This window comes from Tachysurus fulvidraco, chromosome 23 (assembly GCF_022655615.1).
Source record: "Tachysurus fulvidraco isolate hzauxx_2018 chromosome 23, HZAU_PFXX_2.0, whole genome shotgun sequence".
In the NCBI taxonomy this organism is placed as follows: domain Eukaryota; kingdom Metazoa; phylum Chordata; class Actinopteri; order Siluriformes; family Bagridae; genus Tachysurus; species Tachysurus fulvidraco.
The window spans coordinates 7,098,228-7,124,666 of record NC_062540.1 but is presented as its reverse complement, the minus strand read 5'-3'; the positions used below and the strand labels follow the sequence as shown (position 1 = coordinate 7,124,666).

General features: G+C 37.6%; 1 protein-coding gene across 4 annotated transcripts; it reads left to right on the top strand.

The window, feature by feature from the left end:
• Positions 1-1,048: 1,048 nt before the first annotated feature.
• On the top strand, positions 1,049-20,895 carry tfcp2 (transcription factor CP2). 4 transcript variants are annotated; one of them, XM_027144748.2, is made up of 16 exons: positions 1,050-1,237; positions 1,659-1,869; positions 2,065-2,216; positions 2,720-2,796; positions 2,885-2,990; positions 3,228-3,334; positions 3,443-3,595; positions 5,740-5,850; positions 6,738-6,823; positions 7,892-7,940; positions 12,546-12,639; positions 12,906-12,996; positions 13,230-13,336; positions 13,431-13,573; positions 19,551-19,602; positions 19,708-20,895. In XM_027144748.2, the coding sequence occupies exons 2-16, from the start codon at positions 1,748-1,750 to the stop codon at positions 19,743-19,745; spliced, it is 1,488 nt and encodes a 495-aa protein (XP_027000549.1). In that variant the 5' UTR covers positions 1,050-1,237; positions 1,659-1,747; the 3' UTR covers positions 19,746-20,895. The 4 variants fall into 4 exon arrangements, with proteins under 4 accessions (XP_047662816.1, XP_027000549.1, XP_027000550.1 ...); XM_027144749.2 differs by having other exon boundaries at positions 1,050-1,373; XM_027144750.2 differs by having other exon boundaries at positions 1,050-1,462.
• The last annotated feature ends 5,544 nt before the right edge of the window (positions 20,896-26,439 follow it).

The following is a 26,439-nucleotide window of genomic DNA, read 5'->3' as shown; positions in this document are numbered from 1 at the left end:
CAACAACAGAGATGAACACAAGAAGAAAATAACAATTTGGTGATGCCAGTGAGTCACAGGCTTAATGCAGCAATGGATATTAATTTATTCCTATACATATGCTGGCCTAAACATCGGGTGGGATGATAGAAGATGTTGTTTTATATTGTTTAAACACACCTAGATGCTAGCCTAGTAGTTAAGGTGTTGGGCTATCAATCGAAAGGTTCTGAGATTGATTCCTACATCCAACAGGTTCCCACTGCTGGGCCCCTCAGCAAGGCCCTTAACGCTCAGTTGTATAAAAATGAGATAAAATGTAAGTCACACTGGATAAGGGTGTCTGCTAAATAATGTAAATAATGTAAATAATGTTTAGAATTAAACAATCGGTATTATATTGCAGCAATTTTTGTAAATAAATCTGTGCCCCAAAAGGGTAGGATTGATTGTCATGTGGGGTGATGTTTTTTTTAAAAAGGATTTTCATAAATTTGAATGGGGGTGTTGAGAAATTTCCCCATTGTGGGACGAATAAAGGATATACCTTAAATGACAGATAAATAAAATACATATTTTATGATTATGGATCATAAGAATTATGAGGAGACATTTAAGGTTATTTCACTAATAAACTTGATTTTCGAAAGGTTTTCTTTTGTTTGAAAAACCATGAGCCATCAGTGTCCAAGTTGAATAAGCTGCATGGCTTGAGTTTCATCAGAGAAGGTTGGTGTTAATATCGTTAAAAGCTTGCAGAAATGCGACTTACTATTCCTATACTTATTATTCCTAGACCTTATCCCTCATGCATCATCACAAACCAAAATTTGTACATGATCTCAGTATCTGGTCTTTGATAAGTTTCATGCAAATACACAATAATTTGAATTTGAGAAAATCTTTACATGTAAACAGTGGCATTGTTTAATTTTCCTGTTTTCATAGAGGTCAAATTACACTGTGGACAATAAACATAACATGAAAATAAATTAATAAAAAATTAATAAAAAAGAAAAATGTAGGAACCTAACCAATAGGGGGCAGTAATATCCTACAGCCTAATAAGCCTTATACAGTCGACGAAGAAAACGATTACGGTTATTACGGCTCTTGCTTTAGTTAACTGAAGGAATAAACAAACATGGCTCTCTTGTAGTTTTCTTTTGGTCATGTCAAGATTTCGTAATTTTTTGTTCTGATAAATCACTCTTCGTTACATTTACTGGCCACCAGGACCTCTTTGATATAACTTACGGTAACAGTTTTCTCTCTAGACCGCAGCTGGTTGTTTGATTGCGAAGAGAACATATTTAAATATACCGTAAAAGGCGTCCCGAAGGATCGCAATTAACTTATTTTTTATTGAGCCAAATGACATGCGCGTCACGCAAGTAAGTAATTAAAGTGTAATGACCTTGCACCCCTGTTTGTCGTGACCACGTAGTGAAGTTGGGAACCAAACTGATTTGTGTTTAGGAAGGTAACTGCTACCACCACCCGGTTGTTTCTTTAGCCTCGCACGTGTAATTACATCCGAAAGAGTTTGAACTTCTTTAACTTTATAACTGTTGTCTAGCGTTTGAACGGAACCACGGATGTTAACCAGTACCTTTATCATGTTTGACACCGCAAGTGCTCTCTCGAATATCATAAAGCAGGTTAATCCTCTGTGACAGGTGCGTGTGATTCTGCACACAACTGGAAACAATTCTAGGCCACTTGTGTTCATCGTGATCAATACGAGCTGAAGAAGCTCCTTGTCGTGATGGCCTGGGCTCTTAAACTGCCGCTCGCCGACGAGGTGATCGAGTCCGGCTTGGTGCAGGATTTCGACGCCAGTCTGTCTGGAATTGGGCAGGAGCTTGGAGCTGGAGCCTATAGTATGAGGTATAGTTTAACAATAAATGCTTAATTGAATTGCTAATTCCATTGATGGTGAAAGAAAAGCGAAATCAGCATCATCATAAATAAAGCACTAGATCCATTACCCATAGACTCAAGTCATGCAAGACCACCTTCAATATTTATTTTTTTTCCCTCTCTTTCTTTTATTTTAATCTCTCTCTCTCTGCCATTCTCCAGTGATGTGCTGGCACTGCCCATCTTTAAGCAGGAAGAGTCCAATCTGCCACCTGATAATGACAACAAGATACTTCCTTTTCAATATGTTCTTTGTGCTGCCACATCACCAGCTGTCAAACTACACGATGAGACACTCACTTATCTCAACCAAGGTCTGTTTCTTCTGAAATACCACATAAGAGCATGTTTTTTGTAACATGACGACATGGCTTGGTTTAGGACTGCAACGATTAGTTAACATAACTGTTAATGTTAAAATAAACTACTTTTACTGGTTTTTGTCACTGATTGTTTTGCTGAAATATAAAAGCATGGTACAGCACCTTGCTTATGTATAAGCATTTAAAAGTATTTGAAAGCTTTATATTTAAATATACTGAACAGTTACTACTATACAATCATATATTACATTATATTACATATATATACACATTACATTACATTACATTTTATATATATATATATATATATATATATATATATATATATATATATATATATATATATATTGGTGGTCTTAGATTCTTATCTCTGCTGTCTACACAGTGGATGTGTATGTTAACATTTTCCTCAACAGTTTCCATAATATTAGATTCCCCATTAATGATATGTCTTTGAAATAAGATGTCTTAAGTTGTATAAGTTGTATTTGCAGGGCAGTCTTATGAAATTCGAATGCTGGACAATCGGAAAATGGGTGAGCTTCCAGAGATCACAGGCAAAATGGTGAAGGTACGAATTTACTTTGATTTTTGTGACCTAGGAAGGTGTCATTGTGGTGATGGCTTACTTCCTGTTGTCTTGATTTTGCTCAATGCAGAGCATCATTCGTGTGGTTTTTCATGATCGGCGACTGCAGTACACTGAGCACCAGCAGTTGGAGGGCTGGCGCTGGAACAGACCAGGTGACCGGATCCTTGACCTAGGTGAGTACTATGATCATAAATTTGTGATGTATAGATTCATTTTGCACATGACAATAAACATCAATGGTGTATTGGTGGCACCTTCGACAATAAGGGTTTTTGGTGCTGAGTCAAAAATGCGGGCATTTTCGGCTTTTGTATATCAATTTAATATCGTACTGTTTATCCTCTGTTTACATGCGATTTGTTACACACATATTGGCATTAATTACATGTTTTTATTGACATTCTTAAAAGATATTCCTGTGTCTGTTGGCATCGTGGATCCTAGAGCAAACCCCACACAGCTTAACACAGTTGAGTTTTTATGGGATCCATCAAAGCGGACTTCAGTGTTCATCCAGGTTTCTTATTTCCTTACAGTTTTTATTAAACAACGTTGTACAAATGATTCTATAACAAATTAAATCAGCATGTACAGTAGTGTAAAAATGCTGTTTGCTTATTTTTAGGTTCATTGCATCAGCACTGAGTTTACAATGCGCAAGCATGGTGGTGAGAAGGGAGTGCCTTTTCGTGTCCAAATTGATACATTTAAAGAGAATGAAGCAGGAGACTACACAGAACATCTGCACTCGGCAAGCTGCCAAATCAAAGTCTTCAAGGTAGGAACAAAATTTGCACTTGTGTACCCTTGGTACTTGTGCAAATCAAGCATCGCGTTAGTTCAGGCAGGCCACGCAGTAAGCAGCATCAGCTGCTAATCAGCTGTCCACAAGGCGCACCAATCCATCCACCTTTGCTGCTCCAACACCCTCCTCCGTCCCCGACTCCTCCAGCCAGAACCTGCCGCCAGCGCCGATTAAATTCTTCATGTAAAAAATTCGCACCTTGCACAATTTCGGTTCTGATTCTGAGCTGAATGGGGTGTGGGTGTGGGGGTTTCTATTCATTCCCATGCGCTGCCTCCCCGCCCCTTCCATGCATGCTCACGGACAGGCGCGTGGGAAAATTCTCCCAGAACAGAACCATTCCACCAACACTAACTGTATGCTTGCTAACCTTCATTTACGAAGTGGTCCTGACTGAAGTCTAATTAATTCAACACTAACTTTTAACTGGCTAAAACTTGTGCTGCACGATTATTCGTATCGCAATCGCAGTTGCGATATCAAGCCTGTGCGATTATATGACGCAAAATGCTGCGATTTTATGAAATAAATAAATGCATGTGTGGACATGACCCATTCTCTCTGAAAGCTGTTTGCCTATTTCATACACTACACCGCTATCCGCTAATAAAAAACAAAAAAGACCAGTGAGTTTCATTATAGGCAGTGGCGCGTATGGTCATGTCGTGACTTTTTCCGGTGTGCAGTGCGGAACGGGTGGAGATGGATGCCGAGCAGACAGACACTGAACTGGTGGCCAGAAAAAATGCTACCTCTATTATATGTAGTGTTAATTTCGTCAGACGAGACGAAATATGTTCAACAACAACAACCTTTTTTTCATGACTAAGACGAGACGAGGACAAGACTTCATCACTGTCCAAAAACGCTGACTAAGACTAAATTAACGTGCATTATTGTTGACGAAAAAAGACGAGACGAAAATGTTTTGTATAAAATAAAAGAAAATCTCTCTTCATTTCCGTCCATAATTGTCTCTGCTTTTTCATCAGCTGTTACGCCTTTAAAATATTCAGAACGAGTTCGCGGCTTTGCGATGTTGATCAAGTTACAGGTCTCATACGCCTGTGGCTGCAACACGAAACTGCTGAACAATTGTATTACTTCTGCTAAAGAAAATAGTGCGCTCCGTCTCTACGGTTAGAATCCTGTGCATACATGGCAACGCTCTACGGCAACGGTGTGTTATAGTTAGCAGCGGTCTGTTATCAAGAAATAAAATAGTGTGTGCGTAGAAAGAATTCGTCCACACGCCGCTCAAAAAAAACAAACAAAAAAAAATCCTGAGATCCTAAGTCCACCGTCTAGGCGGCTTTTTGTGTTAAATGATATTTTCTGCGCAGGCGCTTTTTATTTATTTATTTGTTTATTTATTTAATTATTAAATTATTTAATTGTATGTCGCTGCGCAGGCGCTTTTATTGTACATGACAGCTTATGTCTCGATGACGGTCTTTGCATTATGATTAAAAGCAGTATCAATAAGTAACAAATGTGATGTGCTGTCAAGTTCCAGTGTATGCACTGTTTAAACGAGTGTTCTCAACTTCTCACTGATACTTTTGTGATTCGTGGAGTTTTAACAAGTTTTATAGCCTTGATATTGTTTCTTATTCAAAAGTGATGACAGAAAAAACTCTTTACCCCAAACCTGAAACCTCTTCTCCTGTCACAATCACATCATAATCAAAATGAATAATTAGGCTTAAAAGCAAGTTTAATAATTACTTGTAATATTGATCCAAATATCATCAATAACGGTGTGTGCAATACCATGTATAACTTGCATTTAAGTTGGTAATTTACTTTATAAAAAATATATATATATAAATATATATATTAAAAATATATATATAATATAAATTTGAAAACGTTTTGCATTTGTTTGTTGTTGTTGCTAGTTTGAGTTTAGAAATACAAATTTCAGCATTATCAGTAATGTGTGTGCATTTTCCTTGGGATCCAAGCAAGTTTACTCGTGATACCATTTGTTTATTATATCGCAATCGCAATATTGACCTCAGTAATAGCAATATGACATTTTCCCTAAATTGTGCAGCCCTAGATAAAACGTTTATGTACCAAAGCTGGTTAAATATAGATTGTTTTGTTTGTAGCCCAAAGGTGCTGATAGAAAGCAGAAGACTGACAGAGAAAAGATGGAGAAGAGGGCACCACAAGAAAAGGAGAAATACCAGCCATCATATGAAACCACCATCCTTACTGAGGTTTGTGCTTTGGAATTAAGTAGTATTTTGAAGAATATTTTATTGAGTTTGCGCAAGAAAATTTTTTGTACTTTTGTTATTCTAGGGCTGCAGTTACTGGTGATATCAATAGCAAAAACTCAGCTACAGCAGTCATTCACAAAAATTAAAAATGAACACAGTTAAATTCAAAGTGTAAATAAGGTTCTTCCAGGCATTAAATTGAGGTAAATTAATGAGTTTCAGGATGAGCTATATTTTAGTAAATGAAGCTGTACCCTTTCACAGTAGTTGTGGTTGAGCGAGTGGCACCTATAAGTATTTTAGGCTTATGCGTGTTCAGCGAAAACTGAACATTGAAATGTTAAAATCTGTCATATAAAATCCAATATGCTGAACAATCTAAGGGGGCACACGGGCATGACCCCTTTTGAGACAATTTAATTAATAACATTTGTTTGTTTGAAAACCCATGAATAGTGATTTTCGTAGAATTAGACCTCTACATATCCTAACAAACTACACTTTGTGGACAACAATCAGGTAAACGTTTGCTGAATCGTTATAAAAACAAATTAATGTCCTTGCAATTATATTTTCCCCATTTTTAATTTGAGACGGTTAACTGAAACTCTTGAACTTAATCTACATGTTTTTTCCTTTGCAATGCTGCAGTGGAGCCAAATGTGATCTGCTCTTGTAACCCATCCACCTTTATGTTCAATGTTTTGTGCATGATGAGATGCTTTTCTGCTCACCAAGGTTGTAAAGAATGATTTTCTGAGTTGTTCTATCCTCAAACCTATCTGGCCATTTTTCTCCAACCTCTATTCAGCAGGGTGAAATGTAAGGATAGTAAAGCTTATATTAAACTAAATATGAATTACTGAAATGGGTTTCTTCTCTAGTGCTCACCATGGCCTGAGGCTACATATGTCAACAACTCTCCATCACCAGGCTTCAGCAGCACCCACAACAGCTTCTCTACTGAAGGGTAAGCTCATGTGTTCCTGTGGTTTCTATGGTTATGCTATTACATGATAGATTTTATGTACATAAGACAGTGAATTTGTTATTATTTAAGCACCCGTGGCTTTTAAGAACTGAAGTTGAATGTTGTATAAACGACTCTACCTCTGACATTACTGTCACATGACATCAAATGTCTTTTTTATAGCCTCAAAGATGCAACTAATTGTTAACATCTTAACATGTCTAAAATCTTCTCAACACTGTTTTAGCAGAGGTATGGATGCTTCATGATATTTTAGTTTTTAGAAATTGTCAATAGCTTTTAAAAAAAAAATCTTTTGTGCATGGGAGAAACCTCTGGCCATATAGAGATGCCACCTGCCACTTCCTTGCAAAGCCATCTGCCCTTCAGCAGCCTTTATGCCCTTCTTCAAAGTGGTTATTGGGCACATGTGGCTATTCATAAACTGATAAAGATTCAATACTGCACCTCTGATTTACATTTGCAAATTAGCATATTAAACTGCATTATCAACATATTATCATAAGCTTCTTGCAATTAGGATATTAATACTATAGTATACTTTCCATAATTACTGACAGTGTTGACATTTATAGTGCTGGACTATGATCAGTGTCTGTTTGTTCGTTTGTTTTTATTTTCCTCCCCCCTTTAACATCAGGTTTTTATATGTAGTTTAATGGAGGTATTTTTGACAACATTTCACATGTAGAAAGTTTTACCTTGCTCTAAGAGGATTTACCAGTAGTTAGGCTATCTAATTTTCCTAGAAAGTTTCACCCAATACATGAAAAACTATTAAGGATTTTAAAATTGAAATTTCGCTTTTCTGTTAGCCTGACACATTTTGAAAATAAGCTTGACATAAGAAGACCCTTTCCACTTTTATTCATATTTATATGCATGATTGGCAAATTTCTAAATAAATGGGAAATTGTGTTGAATTTGTGCTATAGCTTTGTTGTATGAAAAATAAGGCCTTTATGTAATTGAAAACTTGTCATCTGACAGTTTGTCTCTCCTGTCTCTCTTTTTTCTTTCATAAAAATGGGTTTCATTTGTGTCTAGGAATGGCTCGCCGAATCACCAGCCAGAGCCAGTGGCACAGGTAGCAGATGTGAGTGCCTTTCTGTTTCTCTATTCTTACTGTTTTTGGGGTCTATTTTAGTTCTTTGCTTTGCTATACTTTTCTTAAACATTTATTGTAATTTAGTAATTAAGTACTATATCACATAGGTGTATATGGTTTATGACTACACTCTACAGCAAGGGTGGGCAATTAATTTTTTCAGGGGGCCACATGAGAAACTGTGACTGTTTTGAGGGCTGGACTTAATTTACTCAATATAATTTTTGTTAATTATAAAATATAATTTTTTTTTATGTTAAGCATCAAATTATATGCTTTTGATTAACTGCTACTGGTTAGATGGCGTTACAATAAGGTTATGAAAATGTAGAGTCAAATATAGCGATAAAAAATAGTAGAAATGCCAATAATTATCACTTTCATTTTATTTTTATTATAACAACATACATTTAAACTTCACAAAAACATATCTGAAAAGAAGTATGTAAAAGACCAGCAATTCATTTATAGGATAAAAGTGTTTTTGAAGTCTTTCTTGTTCAATCTGACAAATCCAATTTGTCTTGGGCTTGAACAAGTGCACTGGAAGTCTGGTTGAATTACATGGATATGGGAATGTAAAATTACTGATTGACTTAACACAGGCCAGGCAGAAACAGCCAAAGGGCCAGATGCTGCCTGGGGGCCGTAAATTGATATGGTTTGCTCTACAGGGTGTCCAAAAAGTCTTCATACATAGAATATAGAATATTAACACTTTGCGAAATGTAACTTTACAAATAAAAACAGCAATCATTAAAAAGCTTTATTGTAAATAACCACACTCATGATGACCTTGTGTTCACAGACCTGGTGCTTGCATGTAATTGCATGCCCATTGCAACAGCATCCTAGTCGAGCTATGAGAATGATTTTAATATGTTCTTTTGTTTTAGTAAGGCATTCTTGGTGAAACACACAATGGATAACAACTTTTGTAAGACATTTTGCTAAGAATTTCATTTCTCTTATGTATGGAGACTTTTTGGACACAATGTACACCACATGCTCAAAAACAGCAACCAATTTATTTGTATATCTTACACTAACCGAGACACGTGGGCAGTTTCATAAAGTACGAAAAATGGGTGTACAATTCTGTACAATTGCAGATTTTTAAATTGTATTTGTCACATGCAGAATGATGCACATTACGATGTGCAGTGTAGTACATTGTACAGTCGTCCTAAAAAGAAAAAGTAGAGAAAAGAACAAAATCAAGGAATAAAGATAAGACACGTGACTATAATACATACTTAAATATATGTATTTATTTTTATATCAACTTTTTTTATCTCTATATATGTATGTGTACTGCTTTTTATAGCAGTATTCCCTTTTACATAGTGACAGTTAAAATATTTCTTGTAAATCTCAACTTAAACAATAATGTAATAAAATTCCATATAAAGCCAAAGCTATTTGCCACTGTCTAGTTTGTTATAGAAAACAAGTTATGTTCAGAGTCCAGAGTCTCGATCCATAACATTGTAACAGGCACCTTCTGAGCAACAGCAAGTTAATATTTATAAATCTTTTTTTTTGTTCTCTCTTTTTTGAAGAGGTGCCAGCAGAAACATTTTGGAAGAGATTTAAAATAAAAATGTACATTTAAGAGTTTGGTAGCTTTCTCTATTTTTCTGTCCCCATTAGTTTTTTTCTGTTCCGTTTCGTGCCCACCCAAATGCTCTTATTGATTGAGGTGCATGATGACGCCTGTCCCTAGCCAGCACTGATCAACATCCCACCCCTCCTGTGACCCACAGTTTGTCTATATGTATATTCAGAGCCAGTGAGCAATGGACTTTAAAAATAATAATAATATTAATAAAAAACTGTGACTGCATGAAAATAATTGTCAGGATTAATTAATTTGTTAACACAATAACAAAGCCCAGCCCTAATTAAAACATATAAAATATAATCAAAGAAAAAATATAATCAGAAAAAATTTAATGTAATTAAGCATGTAGACCCAGTGCTAGCGCCCCAATTTCTCATCCCTAGCACGGCTCAGAAAAGAGGTAGTGTGACGCAGTGATTTGCATGAGTACGGACATAAAAGGAAAAAGTATATGGACATATATGTTAAAGTGCCTGTAGTGTGCAATGTGCAAGTCTGTAGTGCAAATGTGTACCAATTTCTAATGTTAGTGCTGTTAGCTGCAGCTTAGAATAAGCATAGAAATTGTTTATCTGCCAGAGAAGAGTCCGCATTCAAAAAACTGGAGGATAGTGTTTTGTGGTCCCTTATAGTTCTTAGCCCCTGATAAATTCCAGAGGAAGCTAGAAAGTGTGACATTTGATAGTCAAGAGCTCACGGTTGGGTGAGCAGGAACGTGAAAGAGGTACAATTTTGTTTACCATCAGACACACTCCACCACCCCTTGACCACCCCCTGACTCAATTGTAATGTCAATGGGGTAAACTGAGAAGAACTCTGATAAAAGGCTAGTTGGATGGTGTGATTAGGTACTGCTGGGTTCAGCCATGTCTCTGTGAAACAGAGGACGTTGCAGTTACCCTGGCCCTGAGGTTGTCTTGTTCTCCAGTGAATGGACATTGGCTAACAAGATGCTAAGCAGGGGTGCACAGTGTGCAAGTGCCCTCAATCTGTTCTTGACTCCGGCCTGTTTCCCAAGCAGCTTTTTCTTTGGGTCGGGTAGTTTGTTGCTAGATTTTAAAGAATGGTCTATTTTTGCCCTACAATTTGTCTATCAGAAGACTGTATAGATATGTATTATATTGTCCAACTATGTGTGATGGATTAATTTTAGTAATATCTAATCTGAAAACATATTCTTTGATCTTAATATTACCATGAAAATATTTTTGTAAGTAAAAAGAGATTTGAAGAAGCACAAATAAATGAATCTGTAATCGCAATGGCACTTGCTTATCAGAGTTGCATATGGACAAATCTGATTGTAAAATGGAGTGAAAGCAAATTCCTCATTATCATGTAACTTCATCCTCTCAGTGTGGAGGATCATTGGCTCTACTTTAAATCTAGTCACCTTGCAAAGAAATATCATTAATATAGTCTTTCGGGGCTCAGCCAAAAAAGCCAATGCGGCTGGGCCATGTGTTCATATACCTGAAAGGTCCAGAGAAGGGGACAGGTATGATGCTTGCTAGGGGGCAGATCAAAGTGGGGACAGTGTGACTAAATGCACTTTAATTTGTATACTGACAAGACCAGAGGGGATAGCACAGGTCCCTGAGGCGCACTGAGGTTGAGTCTGTGACAGCTGAATGTGAACTTCTCCTCCTGCTCCCTATTGATACAGAAGTTTCTGATTTGATGTGGCTGCATGTATTTGAGAGGGTCCACATATAATACAAAAGAGCATAAAACAAACAAAGCATGTAGGAGTATTAAGTCGCAATCCTCTGTGCTGATTTGATAAATATTTTTATATATAATTACTTAATTTTAAGTAGCTGACAATTTTGGACAAAGTATAGCCAAATAATTAGTTTATTTTGCTTTGTGAAAGGTAATGGATACCAAAGTCACTCTCACTGATGGCCTGTGTGGTAGATAGATAAACCAGAGTGCATGGTAAACAATCCCCCTGTTGTCATGAAGACCAGAGTGCTATGTATGAAAGAAAAGCAGGTTTTGGGCATAGCCAGTACAACCATTTGGAACATACTGTAAAAGAAATAAACCAGTGATGTACATCCAGGCATCAAACAAGTTGTCATCAAAAGCAAGAGCAGGTGATTTAAAATATTGGGAGGTCTGTGAAGAAAACCCCCAAACTACGGTCAGTGACGATGTCTGCAGTATTAGAGTGAAGTGGCATTTAAAGTGAATGAGGCAAGACAAGTGGTTGAACTTAAACTGCTGTCCAGAAGAGAAGACGGAGAAATGTATGTGGGTGGTGACTGGAGTCCTTAATCATGTCTAGCATGCTTTTGTGAGGCAGTGTCTGGTTTAAATGTTCAACAGTACAATGTTTTTCCTGTATTTGTTCTATACAAATATAGTCTTCTATAATTAATCTATACAAATTCATTTCATATTTGTACTTACAAAAACATTTATACATAAAATAATCTATTACTTTTGACTTTCTTTAGTGTACATTTTATAGTCTCTGGTACACATTTATAAAGAGATTTCTGGAGTCTCTCTCAATTATGATTTTGGTTATAAAAGTGGTGTGTTTTGTATTTTAAATTCATTACTGGCATACAAAGATTTAACATATCTGTGGCATTAAAATTTTTGGAAGGACAAGTAGCATTGAGAAATCTAAAATGTATTTGTACTTACTTGTTTATGTAAAAATCATAAACATCTATAACATTTTATGCTGGATGAATGTTGTATAAGGTGAATGAATTTAACATTTAAATTAAACTAGTTTTAAAATCTATTTTTTAATGGGCTTGCTTGTTTTGGAAGTTTAAGTGTTTGCTTAATAAAGGGAGAACAAGATTTAATTGACTGTTAACAGGAACAGAAACATTCACTTTAATTAGCTTTGTGAGATTGGCTCTTAGATCTATTGTTGTGTGAAATAAATGATGTTGTAACCCAAAGATGTTCCTATTTTCTTTCTGTCTGTCCTACATAAACAGAATCTGGTGCCCACTGCAACTCCGCAAGAAGCACAGCAATGGCTCCATAGAAACCGCTTTTCACCGTTCAGTCGTCTCTTCACAAACTTCTCAGGTAACTCTAAATACTGGCTTCATAACTCACTACATGGCTCTTGTATCTTTGCTATTTTCACTCAGTAACCTTAAGGTATTGTACATCAACACTGTTAAATCGGGCTTATCCTTTGTTTACAGAAATGTTACATACTTAACATTGACCTGAATCTTATTACCACTTAGCTAATTATTATTTTTAGAACAAAATAATGTATTTATCTTAAGCCATTTATTGAGGTATATTGCTAAAATGTATGCATTCTCTTGTTGGGATGTTGTCAGGGGCAGATCTGCTGAAACTAACTAGAGAGGATGTCATTCAGATCTGTGGCCCAGCTGATGGCATACGACTGTTCAACTCACTAAAAGGAAGGTGGACATCTTTTCTTTATAGAAACATTGCCACAATATTTTTGTGAGAATATGTGTATTATATTCATGTATAATTATGCTCTAGTTATACAGGGTGCTAAAGGAAGGTGCTTTCACTACACAGGCAAAATTTTTCATGGTGATTTTTTTGTAGCAGTGTAGTGACATTCGTGTGTGTGTTAAAATTTGTGTATGCCTGGCTGATTGTCTCTTTTTTGTTTCTGCATGTTAAAGGGTGGTTCGCCCAAGACTCACTATCTATGTGTGTCAGGAGTCTCAGCAGGTTCGAGACCAACAACAAAAACATGAGAATGGAGATGGTGCTAGCAATACATTTTTTGGTGTGTCTTTGATTATGGGGAAATCTTGTGGGTGGCTGTACAACTTCATCAAACCAAACTCAAATTAATTTTTTTCTGTGTTTAATCTCTATAGTGTACCATGCTATTTACCTGGAGGACTTAACAGCCATTGAGCTGACTGAGAAATTAGCTCAGCTTTTCAACATCTCTCCACGCCAGATCAGTCAGATCTTCAAACAGGGACCCACAGGCATTCATGTGCTTGTCAGCGATGAGGTAAAGGTTTCTCATGTTGTTATACAGTCCCTGTAAAAGTATTAGAAAGGCAAGGCTATTATTTTATTTTAATCATTTTTTACTACACACCGAATCTTTTGGATTTGAGATCAAAAGATAAATGATAATGGATCAGAATTTCTGTTTTTTTTTTTTTTTTTTTTTCTTTTTTCAAATATTTGAACATGACAGGTGTTCCTTGTTGCCCAGTTGTACCCTGTTAGAACGATTGTTTAAATCAGTAGTTATCAAACTGTGGTACACTCACCTACTGATGGAGGTATTTGGAAAAGAAATTATATTTTTAATTAATTAAAGAGTGCTAGCAATCAAAGCAAAGCCATAATATAAAGTATTACATGAGGATTTTTTTAATCTTTAAGCCTGTCTTCAAGAACAGCAAGGGAACACAAGTTAGCTTCTGAATAGTTTTAAGAAAGAAAATCAGTTGACTGGAAGAAATGCTGTGGAGATTGTACAGGCAATGACTGGTCAGCACAGCGGTGCAATTGCCCTAATTAAAGAAGTTTTCCAAGATGTTAAGTGGAAAAATTGCAGCATCTATTGTGAGGTCTCAGCAGTTAAAAAAATGAGTATGGATTATATAAGTTCACAAATTTGGCATGTGTATATATGTGATATATATATATATATATATATATATATATATATATATATATATATATATATATATATATATACAGTCGTATGCAAAAGTTTAGGAACCCCTGACAAGTTCCATGATTTTAATTTATAAATATTTGGGTGTTTGGATCAGCAATTTCTTTTTGATCTATCAAATAACTGGAAGGACACAGCAATATTTCAGTAGTGAAATGAGGTTTGTTGGATTAACAGAAAATCTGTAATATGCATCAAAACGAAATTAGACAGGTGCATAAATTTGATCACCCCAACAGAAAAATCACATCAATATTTAGTAGAGCCTACTTTATCAGAAATAACAGCCTCTAGATGCTTCCTATAGCCTGTAATGAGTGTCTGGATGAATGCATTTTGGACCACTCCTCCTTACAAAACATCTCCAGTTCAGTTAGGTTTGATGGCTGCCGAGCATGGACAGCCCGTTTCAAATCACCCCACAGATGTTCAATGATATTCAGGTCTGGGGACTGGGATGGCCATTCCAGAACATTGTACTTGTATCTCTGCATAAATGCCTGAGTAGATTTTGAGCAGTGTTTTGGGTCGCTGTCTTGTTGAAATATCCAGCCCCGGCATAACTTCAACTTTGTGACTGATTCCTCACCATTATTCTCAAGAATCTGCTGATATTGCATGGAATCCATGCGACCCTCAACTTTAACCAGATTCCCAGTATTTCCTCACTATGTTCCTCACAGTGGACACTGACAGCTTATATCTCTGCGATAACTTTTTGTAGCCTTCCCCTAAACCATAATGTTGAACAATCTTTGTTTTCAGGTCATTTGAGAGTTGTTTTGAGGCCTCCATGTTGCCACTCTTCAGAGGAGAGTCAAAATGAACAACAACTTGCAATTGGCCACCTTAAACTCTCCACTATCGTCCCGGTCCCCAAGAAACCCTCCATCACTGGACTGAATGACTACAAGCCTGTCACTCTGACATCTGTTGATATGAAGACCTTTGAACAGCTGGTATTGGCCCACCTAAAGACTGTCACAGAACAAATGCTGGATCCCCCACAGTTTGCCTACCGTGCAAACAGATCAGTGGACAATGCAGTCAACATTGGACTGCACTACATTCTGCAACACCTGGACTGCCCAGGGACATGCGCCCGGATTCTGTTTGTTGAATTTAGTTCAGCTTTTAATACGGAAATTCTCCACTCCAAACTCCTAAGGCTCACTATACCCCCTTCCATCTGTCAGGGAATCACCAGCTTCCTGACAGACCGGAAACAACAGGTAAGACTGGGAGGTGTCACCTCCAGCATTTGGACAATCGGCACTGGCGCTCCACAGGGATGTGTCCTCTCCCCACTGCTATTCTCCCTCTACACTAATGACTGCACTTCAAGTGACCAAACTGTTAAACTCCTGAAATTTGCAGATAATACTACACTCATTGGTCTCATCCAAGATGGCGTTGAATCTGCATACCGACAGGAGGTGAAGCGGCTGGTGCTATGGTGCAGTCAGAGCAGTCTGAAGATAAACACCCTCAAAACTGTGGAGATTATAGTGGACTTCAGGAAAGACCCCTCAACACTACTCCCCCTCACAATATCTAACAGCCCGGTGTCATCTGTGGAGGCCTTCAAGTTTCTGGGCACTACCATTTCCTGAAATGGGAGTGCAACATAAATGCCATCATCAAAAAGGCCCAGCAGAGGATGTACTTTCTACGTAAATTAAGGAAGTATGGTCTGCCACAGGAGCTGTTGATGCTGTTCTACCCTGCAGTCATTGAATCTGTCCTGTGCACATCCATCACCATCTGATTTGGTGTAGCAACAAAACAGGACAGAAACAGACTGCAACGCACGGTTAGAACAGCAGAAAAAAATAGGTGACTCGGGCAGCAGTGGCAAGGAAAAACTCCCTTAAATTGGTAAAGGAAGTGAAGGATTGTAACGTGTTAGAAGACTAGTTAGATACATGGGAGCTAAACCATTAAGAGCCTTGTACGTAAGTAGCAGCAGTTTGTAGTCAATTCTAAACTTAACTGGTAGCCAATGTAGAGATGATAAAATTGGGGTCATATGGTCATACTTTCTTGTCCTAGTGAGAACTCTGGCAGCTGCATTTTGGACTAACTGTAGCCTATTTATTAAAGATGCAGGACAACCACCTAGTAATGCATTACAATAGTCCAGTCTAGAGGTCATGAACGCATGAACTAGCTTCTCAGCATCAGAGACAGACAGGATGTTTCTCAGCTTAGCAATATTTCTAAGGTGGAAGAAGGCTGTTTTGGTAGTATGAGCGATATGATTTTCAAAAGACAAGTTGCTGTCTAATATAACACCGAGGTCTTTCACTGTCGAGCTACTAGTAACAGTACATCCCTCTAAATGGGAGTTAAGTTGTGAGAGTTTCTCTGCACTGGTTTTTGGACCTATGAGTAGTATGTCTGTCTTATCGGAGTTTAACAATAGAAAGTTGCAGCTCATCCAGTCTTTTATCTCTCTAAGGCATTGAGTTAATTTTGACACTGTGGCTATTTCATCTGGTTTTGATGAGATATATAACTGTGTGTCATCATAACAATGGAAACTAATCCCATGTCTTCTAATAATGTTCCCTAATGGAAGCATGTATATAGAGAAAAGCAGAGGTCCGAGAACTGATCCTTGAGGGACCCCATAATTAACTGGTAATAAACTGGAGGATTCACCATTTAATTCTACAAAATGGTATCGATCAGACAGGTAGGATCTAAACCAGTTTAAAGCCTGTCCATGAATACCTGTGTAATTTTGTAAGCGAGCTAGAAGAATGTTGTGGTCTATAGTGTCGAATGCAGCACTAAGGTCAAGTAGAACTAATAGTGACATACAGTCTTGGTCCGAAGCTAAGAACAAGTCGTTTGTAACTTTAACAAGTGCAGTTTCTGTGCTATGATGGGGCCTGAAACCTGACTGAAACTCTTCAAGAATGTTGCTCTCCTGTAAGAAGGAGCTCAGTTGAACAGACACAACCTTTTCAAGTATTTTAGACATAAAAGGAAGGTGTGAGAGAGGTCTGTAATTTGATAGTTCATTAGGATCTAAGTTATGTTTTTTGATGAGTGGCCTAATAACTGCCAACTTAAAAGACTTTGGGACGTAACCTAAAGATAACGAGGAGTTAATGATATTAAGAAGAGGCTCACCAGCTTTATGTAACACTTCTTTCAGTAGTTTAGTTGGGATGGGGTCTAGTGAACATGTTGTTGAGCTGTAGTAATAAGTTTAACTCTTCCTGTCCTGTACTTGTAAAGCTGTGTAAAGCCTTAGGTGAGATTTTGTCACTGGTTGCTCTCATATGTTGCGCGTCACCTATTTTATTTCTGATACTTTCGATTTTATCAGTGAAGAATCTCAAAGTCCTCACTACTGAACTGTGATGGAATAGTGTGTTCAGATTTCTGTTTTTTTGTTAAACTAGCCACTGTGCTAAATAAAAACCTGGGATTGTTCTGGTGAGTTTGCTCAAACTATGAGTTTGCTCAGGTGGTCAGCCCTAGCAGCTTTTAGAGCCTGTCTATAGCTGGACATACTATCCTTATACGCAATTCTAAAAACCTCTAATTTAGTTTTTCTCCATTTCCGTTCGAGGTTACGGTTCTTATCTCTAACCTTCTGTAATCTGACTGGGACAACAGTGTCTAATGTGCTAGTGAATATAGCGTCTATGCTGTTAGTTTGCTGTTTGCATCTAGGTCATTTGAGTTTAAGGGTACAATAAGAAGTCCAGACAGATCAGGCAGGTTATTTGTGAATCTGTCTTTGGTGGTCGGAATAATGGTTCTACCGAGTCGATAACGTGGTGAGACATAGTTAGTCTGTTCTATAGGTAGTGTGTACATTATAAGGTAATGGTCTGTTATACACACTACTGTTGCTGTATATTGCACAAAAAGCATAATATTGCACAATAATGTTATTTGCACTCCCACACTTTATGTACATAACTGATGGTTCATATTCTATATTCGTATTTTATATTTTATTCATTCTATATTCATATTTTATACTCATTCTGTCTATATTGTGTCTCATCCTCTGCCTTGTTTTCTTGTATAGAATAGTGTTATTTATGTCTAGGTACCTTTGATAGTCACAAACTGCTGGAACCAAATTCCGTGTGTGTCAACGCATTTGGCCAATAAATCTGATTCTGATACTGAAATACCTTTTCTCATAATTGGATGCACGTGTCTATGAAGTTCAAGGCTTAATGAGCTCACCAAACCAATTGTGTGTTCCAATTAATCAGTGCTAAGTAGGTACAGGTATTCAAAGGGTGCCAAATTTATGCACCTGTCTAATTTTGTTTTGATGCACATTGCACATTTAATCCAATAAACCTCATTTCACTACTGAAATATTACTGTCCCCTTCAGTTTTCTGATCCAAACACCCAAATATTTGTCAGGGATTCCTAAACTTTTGCATATGACTGTGTGTGTATGTGTGTGTGTGTATGTATATATATGTGTGTGTGTGTGTGTGTGTGTGTGTGTGTGTGTGTGTGTGTGTGTGTGTGTATGTATGTATGTATGTATGTATGTATGTATGTATATATATATATATATATATATATATATATATATATATATATATATATATATATAGTGCAAATATTGTAATTATTAATATGTCTTGTCACATTCAATATATGTCATGACATATATAATAATATGTCACATTAAAAGACCGAAAACCTTTTTGCCTTTACCATCAGGAGATCATGAAAGTGTGACTGCCTGAAACATAGTGACATGCAAGTCCTATTTTTGTGCAAATTTAAACTTTAAGACTATGGTCCAGCTGATGAACAGCCTGTTTGAGTTTAAATATAGCTTTCAATAAATTGCCTACTCTCTATTTGTCTCTTTCTCCTGCATGAAATGCAAATACTTGTAATATTTCCTTTGTCTTTTTGTTCAGAATTTGTTCAGGAGTGTATGTATATGCATAGTAAATACTTGCATTTCTTGTGTGTGTGTTTGTGTGTATTTACATATAATGTACTAGAAATACAAGTATTTTCAAGTGTACAATATACTTGAATATAATATATTTATATATGTGTGAATTAGATTGGATGAGACTGTACATCCAAATCTGATGTTGCAGAGTTACTGATATGAGAGTAGAGGTTTTACATTTTTTGGAGGTCTTTGAATCCATTGCATTCCTTACTAATACTAGATGTATATCATAAATATATTAGAGAAAGAGATCCTTTGTGCCTTCTAAGCACTAAGAAATGTGTTCTGATTTCTCTGTAGTATGACCTCACTTTCATTTTCTCCCATGCAGATGATTCAAAACTTTCAGGACGAAATGTGTTTTGTGTTGGACACAATGAAAGGTACTGCAAACTTGTAATTAATCACATATGTAAAGGTAATTGTTCCAGATTTCATAACATCTATTATATCTTTTTTTTTTTTTTTTTTTTTTCCTGATTTCACAGCTGAGACTAATGATGGCTATCACATCATCTTGAAGTGAGAATGCAAATCGGCTGAAGAGAGTTTACACCCATTTTCCAGCAGATTAATCTTGCTCAATATGCTTTCCAACAGACCCTGCCTTTACTCTTTCTGGATGTTATGATTACAATTGTTTTTTTTTTACAATTGTATTGCTCAGGCAATAGAGGCCACTGTGGTTATGTGTAAATGCATATGGCCTCTTCTGATACTTTACTATCTTACTCTCCACAGAGTGTCTGTACTGCCAGTACCGTCAGACAGGTGATTTTATGTTGCATTTTAATGCTTTACTTAGACTTAAAATATTTTCTTTGATGTCTATGCATCAAAGTATAAAGCTGTAAGCACTGGTGTGCCAGAGTCTGCTACCTGAGAATGACTGAATGCGCTGTTGTAGAATTAGCATAAAATCTTTCTGCATCATGTGCCTATATCCCACATTTTATCAGCATTTCAAGTTATTTTCCACCATGAGAGGCAAAAGTGTAAAAAATTGTAATCAGTAATTCCACCTGAGAAACCCCAGAATCGATGCCACACTGAAAAATAGCTTCACCATAATCAGTATGTAAACTAATTTATAATGAGTGTTAAGTTTATCAAAAAAAAAAATTCACTAACTTACCCCGGGCTTGCTTAAGGAAAGTGGAAGTGCTGCATGAACTTGGTTTATTATTCTGTAGCTCATCCATTAACAAATATTTTCTGCAGAGTAACAAATCCTTTCTTTGTAAGTGTAGTTTTACTTCTAAATTGGCATAAAATCTAAGTCTGAGAAACCTGAATCAGTTTCAGATTCACAACAGTACGTTCACACTACATTTTGTTGTATGATGTTCCATTACATTTTTCAGACTGTGTTATTACATGGCAACACCAGTCAATTACCTCCTCCAGATTATTTGTGCTTAATGTAATTTTTCTTCTTAGGATCATTCATTTATATAAGAAAACCGAACGCTTTGTGTTGGTTATGATCAATGTTAATCTGTTTTTTTCTTCTTCTTCTTGTGATCATTGTCATGCAAATCCATTTGGTGTGAAAAGCAGCATGTTTTAGGATCTCGTGAAGATCAAGCAGGTTAGCCGTGTTGGATGTATACAAGAAAGCAAAGTCCCCATTTTCTTAAGTCAGTGCAACAATTAAAATAATTTTCCCATAAAAACATTGTTTGGTGTGTCGGCCGTGCTCAAACAGTTTGCAATATCTAATTTAATGCTAATATTTTACACTGAGTAAATGACCATTTAAATTTTATCCAGATGAGAGTATATTCACATAAAACAATATTCACATAAAAAGGAAGATTACTATTATCAAATCACATGATGTGTTCAAATGTTTGGGCAAAATTCTTTCCATTTTCCATTCCATTTCTGGAACATTTTCTAAATTAAATGCTTTTAAACACACTCCCCACCCTTCCACTTTGAATTTAAATACTTTTAATGGAAAGCATGTCTAGGGTGACGGTATACCAACCATGAAATTAAGTATTACAAAGATGCATGAATAATATCTAATTTATGACATTCAGGGCTTACACAAGGCAAAGGGATTCACAAGAGTACTATGCGCTCAAGCCATACTAAATGTCTTAAGTGGAAGCTACTTAATAGCTGTTAAAGTTTAGAGTAAAACATGACTTGGTGGCTCATGGTGTTTTGTTGAAAAGTACTGTTATAGTTTCCATTGCAGATACACAAGTATTTTATCAAAATTAATATTTAATCATAATCTTAATATAATAATTATAATACATAATCTTAATTTCTATCTTTCTAATTTTCTTTCTTAATTTTTTCATGAAAGTACATGCTTTATATAGCATTCTCATATACAATACAGTATATTCCCATACATTATGGGTGTCCAATCTTAACCAGAACGGCCTTGTGTGGGTGCAGGTTTTCCTTCAAATCAAGCAACCTGATTTCACAGGTTTATTCAGTTGACCTTAGCTTTAAAAATACTGTGAGTTGCTTTAGGTGGTGTGGCTTTTGCATGGTTGGAATGAAAACTTGCATCCACACCAGCAATTTCTGGATAAGATTGTACACACATACCATATATTAAAATGCAAGGCAATTAAATGTTTGCAGTGTTACAGCAGGACTGCAGATGACATACTACTATGATCTACAGAAACCTCAGATTCTTTTTCTGAACTCATTATTATTTTGCAACACATTAGGGCCCAAAAAGCTTTGTCATGTTTTTAATCAGTTTTTTTCCCCTTTAATTTTTAATGTTTTTCTTTTATATTAAATGAGCCTACAATTGAACTAATGGAAACATTAGTTCTCTGGGGACAGAACAGAAAAAAAATTGTTGCCATGGTACAGGAAGCGATAAAGATTTATGAATCCATGCCATGGTGTAATACAAATTTTTTGAAAGACACTCCACATTTATGCTGCTGCCATATTGTTATGCAGGAAAAGCATTGGACTGCAGCTACAATAGGAAACACCAGGGGTGAGCATAATTTTTTTTTTTTGTAGTACAAAAAACTGAGGTTTATTTTGGCCATTTAAGGGTTAATCCACACTGATGTGACTAATAATTCAGTTTTGCCTTTTTTTCTGGGAGAATGCCATATACAGGTCTTTGTAATGCTGCAACCTCATATAATAGACATTGTATGGGAATTTAAAGCCTACATTCATGAAAGAAAATGTTTAAGATTATATCTACATTCATATTTTTTCAATGACATTCATGTGCAAGTGCAATAGGAGGAGTACATACATACATACAAACCTTAATCATCCCTTTGGGAAATTAATTCCAGCAGTATCCACAAACCTGGGAGATAAGGCATAAAATAAATTCTAAAAATATCTTATATGAATATATTGATTAAAAATATATTATATTAAAAGATATTTTAATCAGATTTGATTAAAAAGTAATACATTTAAATTTAAACTCCTCCAGATGATAAGTGTCCTTCTTGATGCTGCCTCCACACTGCTGCATTGAGGGCACTTGCCACAACAGTCTGATCCACAGCAGCCTTTTGCAGATGTTGAAGGATGCCAGCCTTCTGACAAGTGCCTCTGTACTCGGCAGTACAATTTCTTATTCAAATGCACTCCTAGGTATTTGTATGGCTTTACAAACTCTAAAGAGTCCCCAACGATAGTCACAGGCTCTGGTTGAGGCCGGGGCCTCCTAAAGTCCACCACCTTCTCCCTGGTCTTGGAAGTGTTGAGGTGCAGGCAAATGAGGTCGCACCATGCAACGAAGTCCTGGATCAGTTTCCTGTATTCCTCCTGTTCACTCCTGATACAGCCCATGACAGTGCTGTCTGCAAACATTTGCATTTTTGCAGGAGTTATATTGAAAGTCTGAGGCCCGGGGAGAGCACAGTCTCTTGTAGTGCTTCTGTACTGCTGACTAGCAGACCTGCACTCTCCCAGTCACACATACTGAGCTCTGCCTCCAGATGTGAGCCCACTCCCATCTCTGTCATATCTGTTTATCTCTGAGGAGTAGTGGCTGGATAGTGTTGAAGGCGCTCCTCATTTTTTCACACGAATAGTCCAGAGGAGGGTGGCTTCCCTTCTTGTGCTTGTCCCATAATGAATATGACCGCTTCTTCATACTGTTCATACTGATGTAAAAATTATGACTGTGTAGTCATCATTGCTAGCATCACTGCTTAGGCCGTGTCGTAAGGTGGGACAGTGAGAGAGAGCGCTCTGCCTTTTTTTTATTTTTTTTTTTTTTAAAGCCGGTTCATTCCTTTTTTCCACCCTCTTTCTCACGCGACCTCAGATCAGACAAGATGACCCGCTGAATTTAAGCATATTACTAAGCGGAGGAAAAGAAACTTACCAGGATTCCCTCAGTAGCGGCGAGCGAAGAGGGAAGAGCCCAGCGTTGAATCCCCCGTCCCCTTCTGTGGGCACAAGGAAATGTGGCGTACGGAAGTCTGCATCGCCCGGCGCGGTCCGGAGGCCTGTGTCCTTTTGATGGAGGCTCAACCGTTAAGACCGTTAAGAGGTACCGTTAAGAGGTAAAGAGGTAACCGTTAAGAGGTAAACGGTTGGAGGTAAACGGTTGGGGTCCACCCGGGGGACTCAACCTGACGGAAAACGGTTGTCCCTGCCGGTGCGCGCCTGCCTCACTTCACCCGCCCCGAGTCCCGTCTCCCTCGTGGGATCCGAAGGGGCTGGGTCCCGGGTGGCGGGTGGCGAGGCGAGGGAAACCCCATCCCTGCCCAAACCCGGGAACACACGAAACCCCCGCGGCGCACCACCAACCGACCTCCGCCGCACTGCCGGCGAGGTGGAGCTTGAGCGTGCGTGATGGTACCCGAAAGATGGTGAACTATGCCCGGGCAGGGCGAAGCAAGAGGAAACTCTGGTGGAGGCCCGCAGCGGTCCTGATGTGCAAATCGGTAGTCCGACCTGGGTATAGGGGCGAACCATCTAGTAGCTGGTTCCCTCCGAAGTTTCCCTCAGGATAGCTGGCGCTCGAGAAAATTTGCAGTTTTATCTGGTAAAGCTAATGATTAGAGGCATTGGGGCCGAAACAATCTCAACCTATTCTCAAACTTTAAATGGGTAAGAAGCCCATGGAATGCGAACGCCCAGTGGGCCACTTTTGGTAAGCAGAACTGCCGTTGCGGGATGAACCGAACGCCGGGTTAAGGCGCCCGATGCCGACGCTGATCAGACCCCATAAAAGGTGTTGGTTGATACAGTGCAGTGACGCAAACAAACCCGGAGACGCCCGGCGGGGGCCCCAGGAAGAGTTCTCTTTCCTTTGTGAAGGGCAGGGCACCCTGGAATGGGTTCACCCCGAGATAGGGGCCCGCGCCCTGGAAAGCACCGCGATTCTGGCAGCGTCCGGTGAGCTCGCGCCGGGCCGTACCCATATCCGCAGCACGTCTCCAAGGTGAACAGCCTCTGGCATGTTGGAACAATGTAGGTAAGGGAAGTCGGCAAGTCAGATCCCTAACTTTGGGATAAGGAAGTCATATAGTCAATAAGCTACAGTTGACTTAGTAGACATCCAACATTAATCCAAAGCCCTATGATAATGTTTTGGATTGTTTAATATGGCACATTGTATACAAATCACCCTCATACTACAACCCTACAAAAAGTTCAATATTGACTTTCTTTAAAATGACATATTTTTAAATATTGCCTGACATACTACTAAAATGACAAAGCTTGGTGTTACAGTAGCTGCCACTGAATTTCTGAATGCATGAGATCAATTATCCATAAAACCATCAAATAATATTAAATATATGCACCCAAAATGTAGGGACTGTCATAAAGGTAAAGTGCTATGATGAGAAATTAATGTTATTGTTGCATGTGCAGCTGCCTTCTCTTGAACAGTAGGGCTACAAACATTCACTTCTCACTTGAAAAATATGAAATGCCATATTGTTATACAGTAAAAGACTGTACCCTATGTATATCAAATGCAATTTTTTTCTCAGCACCTTTTACAGCTTCATCATTGGTAAGTTTCTGATTACATGACTATTTTAGCGTGTGTGTAATGTGCTGAAATTGTGCTGTGACATGCTACATCCATGTCAGTAACATTGCTCCGCTATGAATGGTCACCCACCCAAATCATATCTGTACAACATCAGTCCTGTGAATGGTGTGAGGGTGGATGGCGGTTAATTTATGCAGTAAATGATGGGTCACAGTCTGTACACCTATGTAATGGACCTTTATGGAAGGTGGACCAAATAAACCAGATAGCGGAATCTCAAGGTAGAAGTTAAGCTGAATGGATGTATATGAATTGCAAAAGTAATAAATTCAAGAAGCAAAAAGGTTTTTTTTTTTCTTTTTTTTTTCTTTTTCTTTTTTTTTTTTTTTTATAAATAATCGCAATATCCGGTGTCACCCAACTGAGAATGGCTTCCCTTTTAACGGGTTCTTTGTTTTTTCTCAAGGTCTATTCTAATCATATCATGGACTTTTTTCCTTGATACCAACACCTCATATCCTGAATTTATATATTCCTATAACATTGCTTTGCAACAATGTCCATTGATAAATGCATTATAAAAAAACTGAATATAAATTGAATAGTAAAATGACTTAATTTGAGATAGCAAGTATATAGATTTAATGAAGAAAAGTCCAAAATGTAATCCAAAATCGTGAAAGGTAGCACAGGCACAATAATCCAAAAACTAAACAGACAGACCAGACAGACTCTTTCTCCTTGAGGGTGATGAGTGTGGAATGCCACTCTGATTGGTCTCAGAATTCTTGGCAGGCTTTTTGTCACCATGCTCTGCTACCGCATGCTCTCTGGCTATCAATATCAATCATGGTGCAGAACTGACGCTGTCCTTTCTGCACTTCTGTCGTAGTATCGCAAGGAGTGATAGAATGCTCCCTGAGATGATATGAGGAAGAAACCTTGAGAGAAACCAGGCTCAGACGGGAACCCATCCTCATTTGGGTGACAATGGACAGCAAATATTGTAAATGTATATAATGTCCTTTCTACAACAGTTTATAATAATGCAACCTAGAGACCTGCTGACAAACTAATGGGTCTGCACAACTCTGAGATCACCACTGAGCTAACACTAAGCCTCTGGTTCACTTAGGTGGTAAAAGTCACCCGTGTTATATTCTGTTGTATATATTTTGTATACTGTTTATGTTTTAAATGAATTAGCACCACATAATTGTTCTATAAATTTGTATTT

Coding starts and splice junctions, on each gene's coding strand:
- tfcp2 (XM_027144748.2), top strand. CDS start 1,748: ATGGCCTGGGCTCTTAAACTGCCGCTCGCCGACGAGGTGATCGAGTCC. Junction 5,851..6,737: donor AAACCACCATCCTTACTGAG/GTTTGTGCTTTG, acceptor TTTCTTCTCTAG/TGCTCACCATGGCCTGAGGC. Junction 6,824..7,891: donor AACAGCTTCTCTACTGAAGG/GTAAGCTCATGT, acceptor ATTTGTGTCTAG/GAATGGCTCGCCGAATCACC.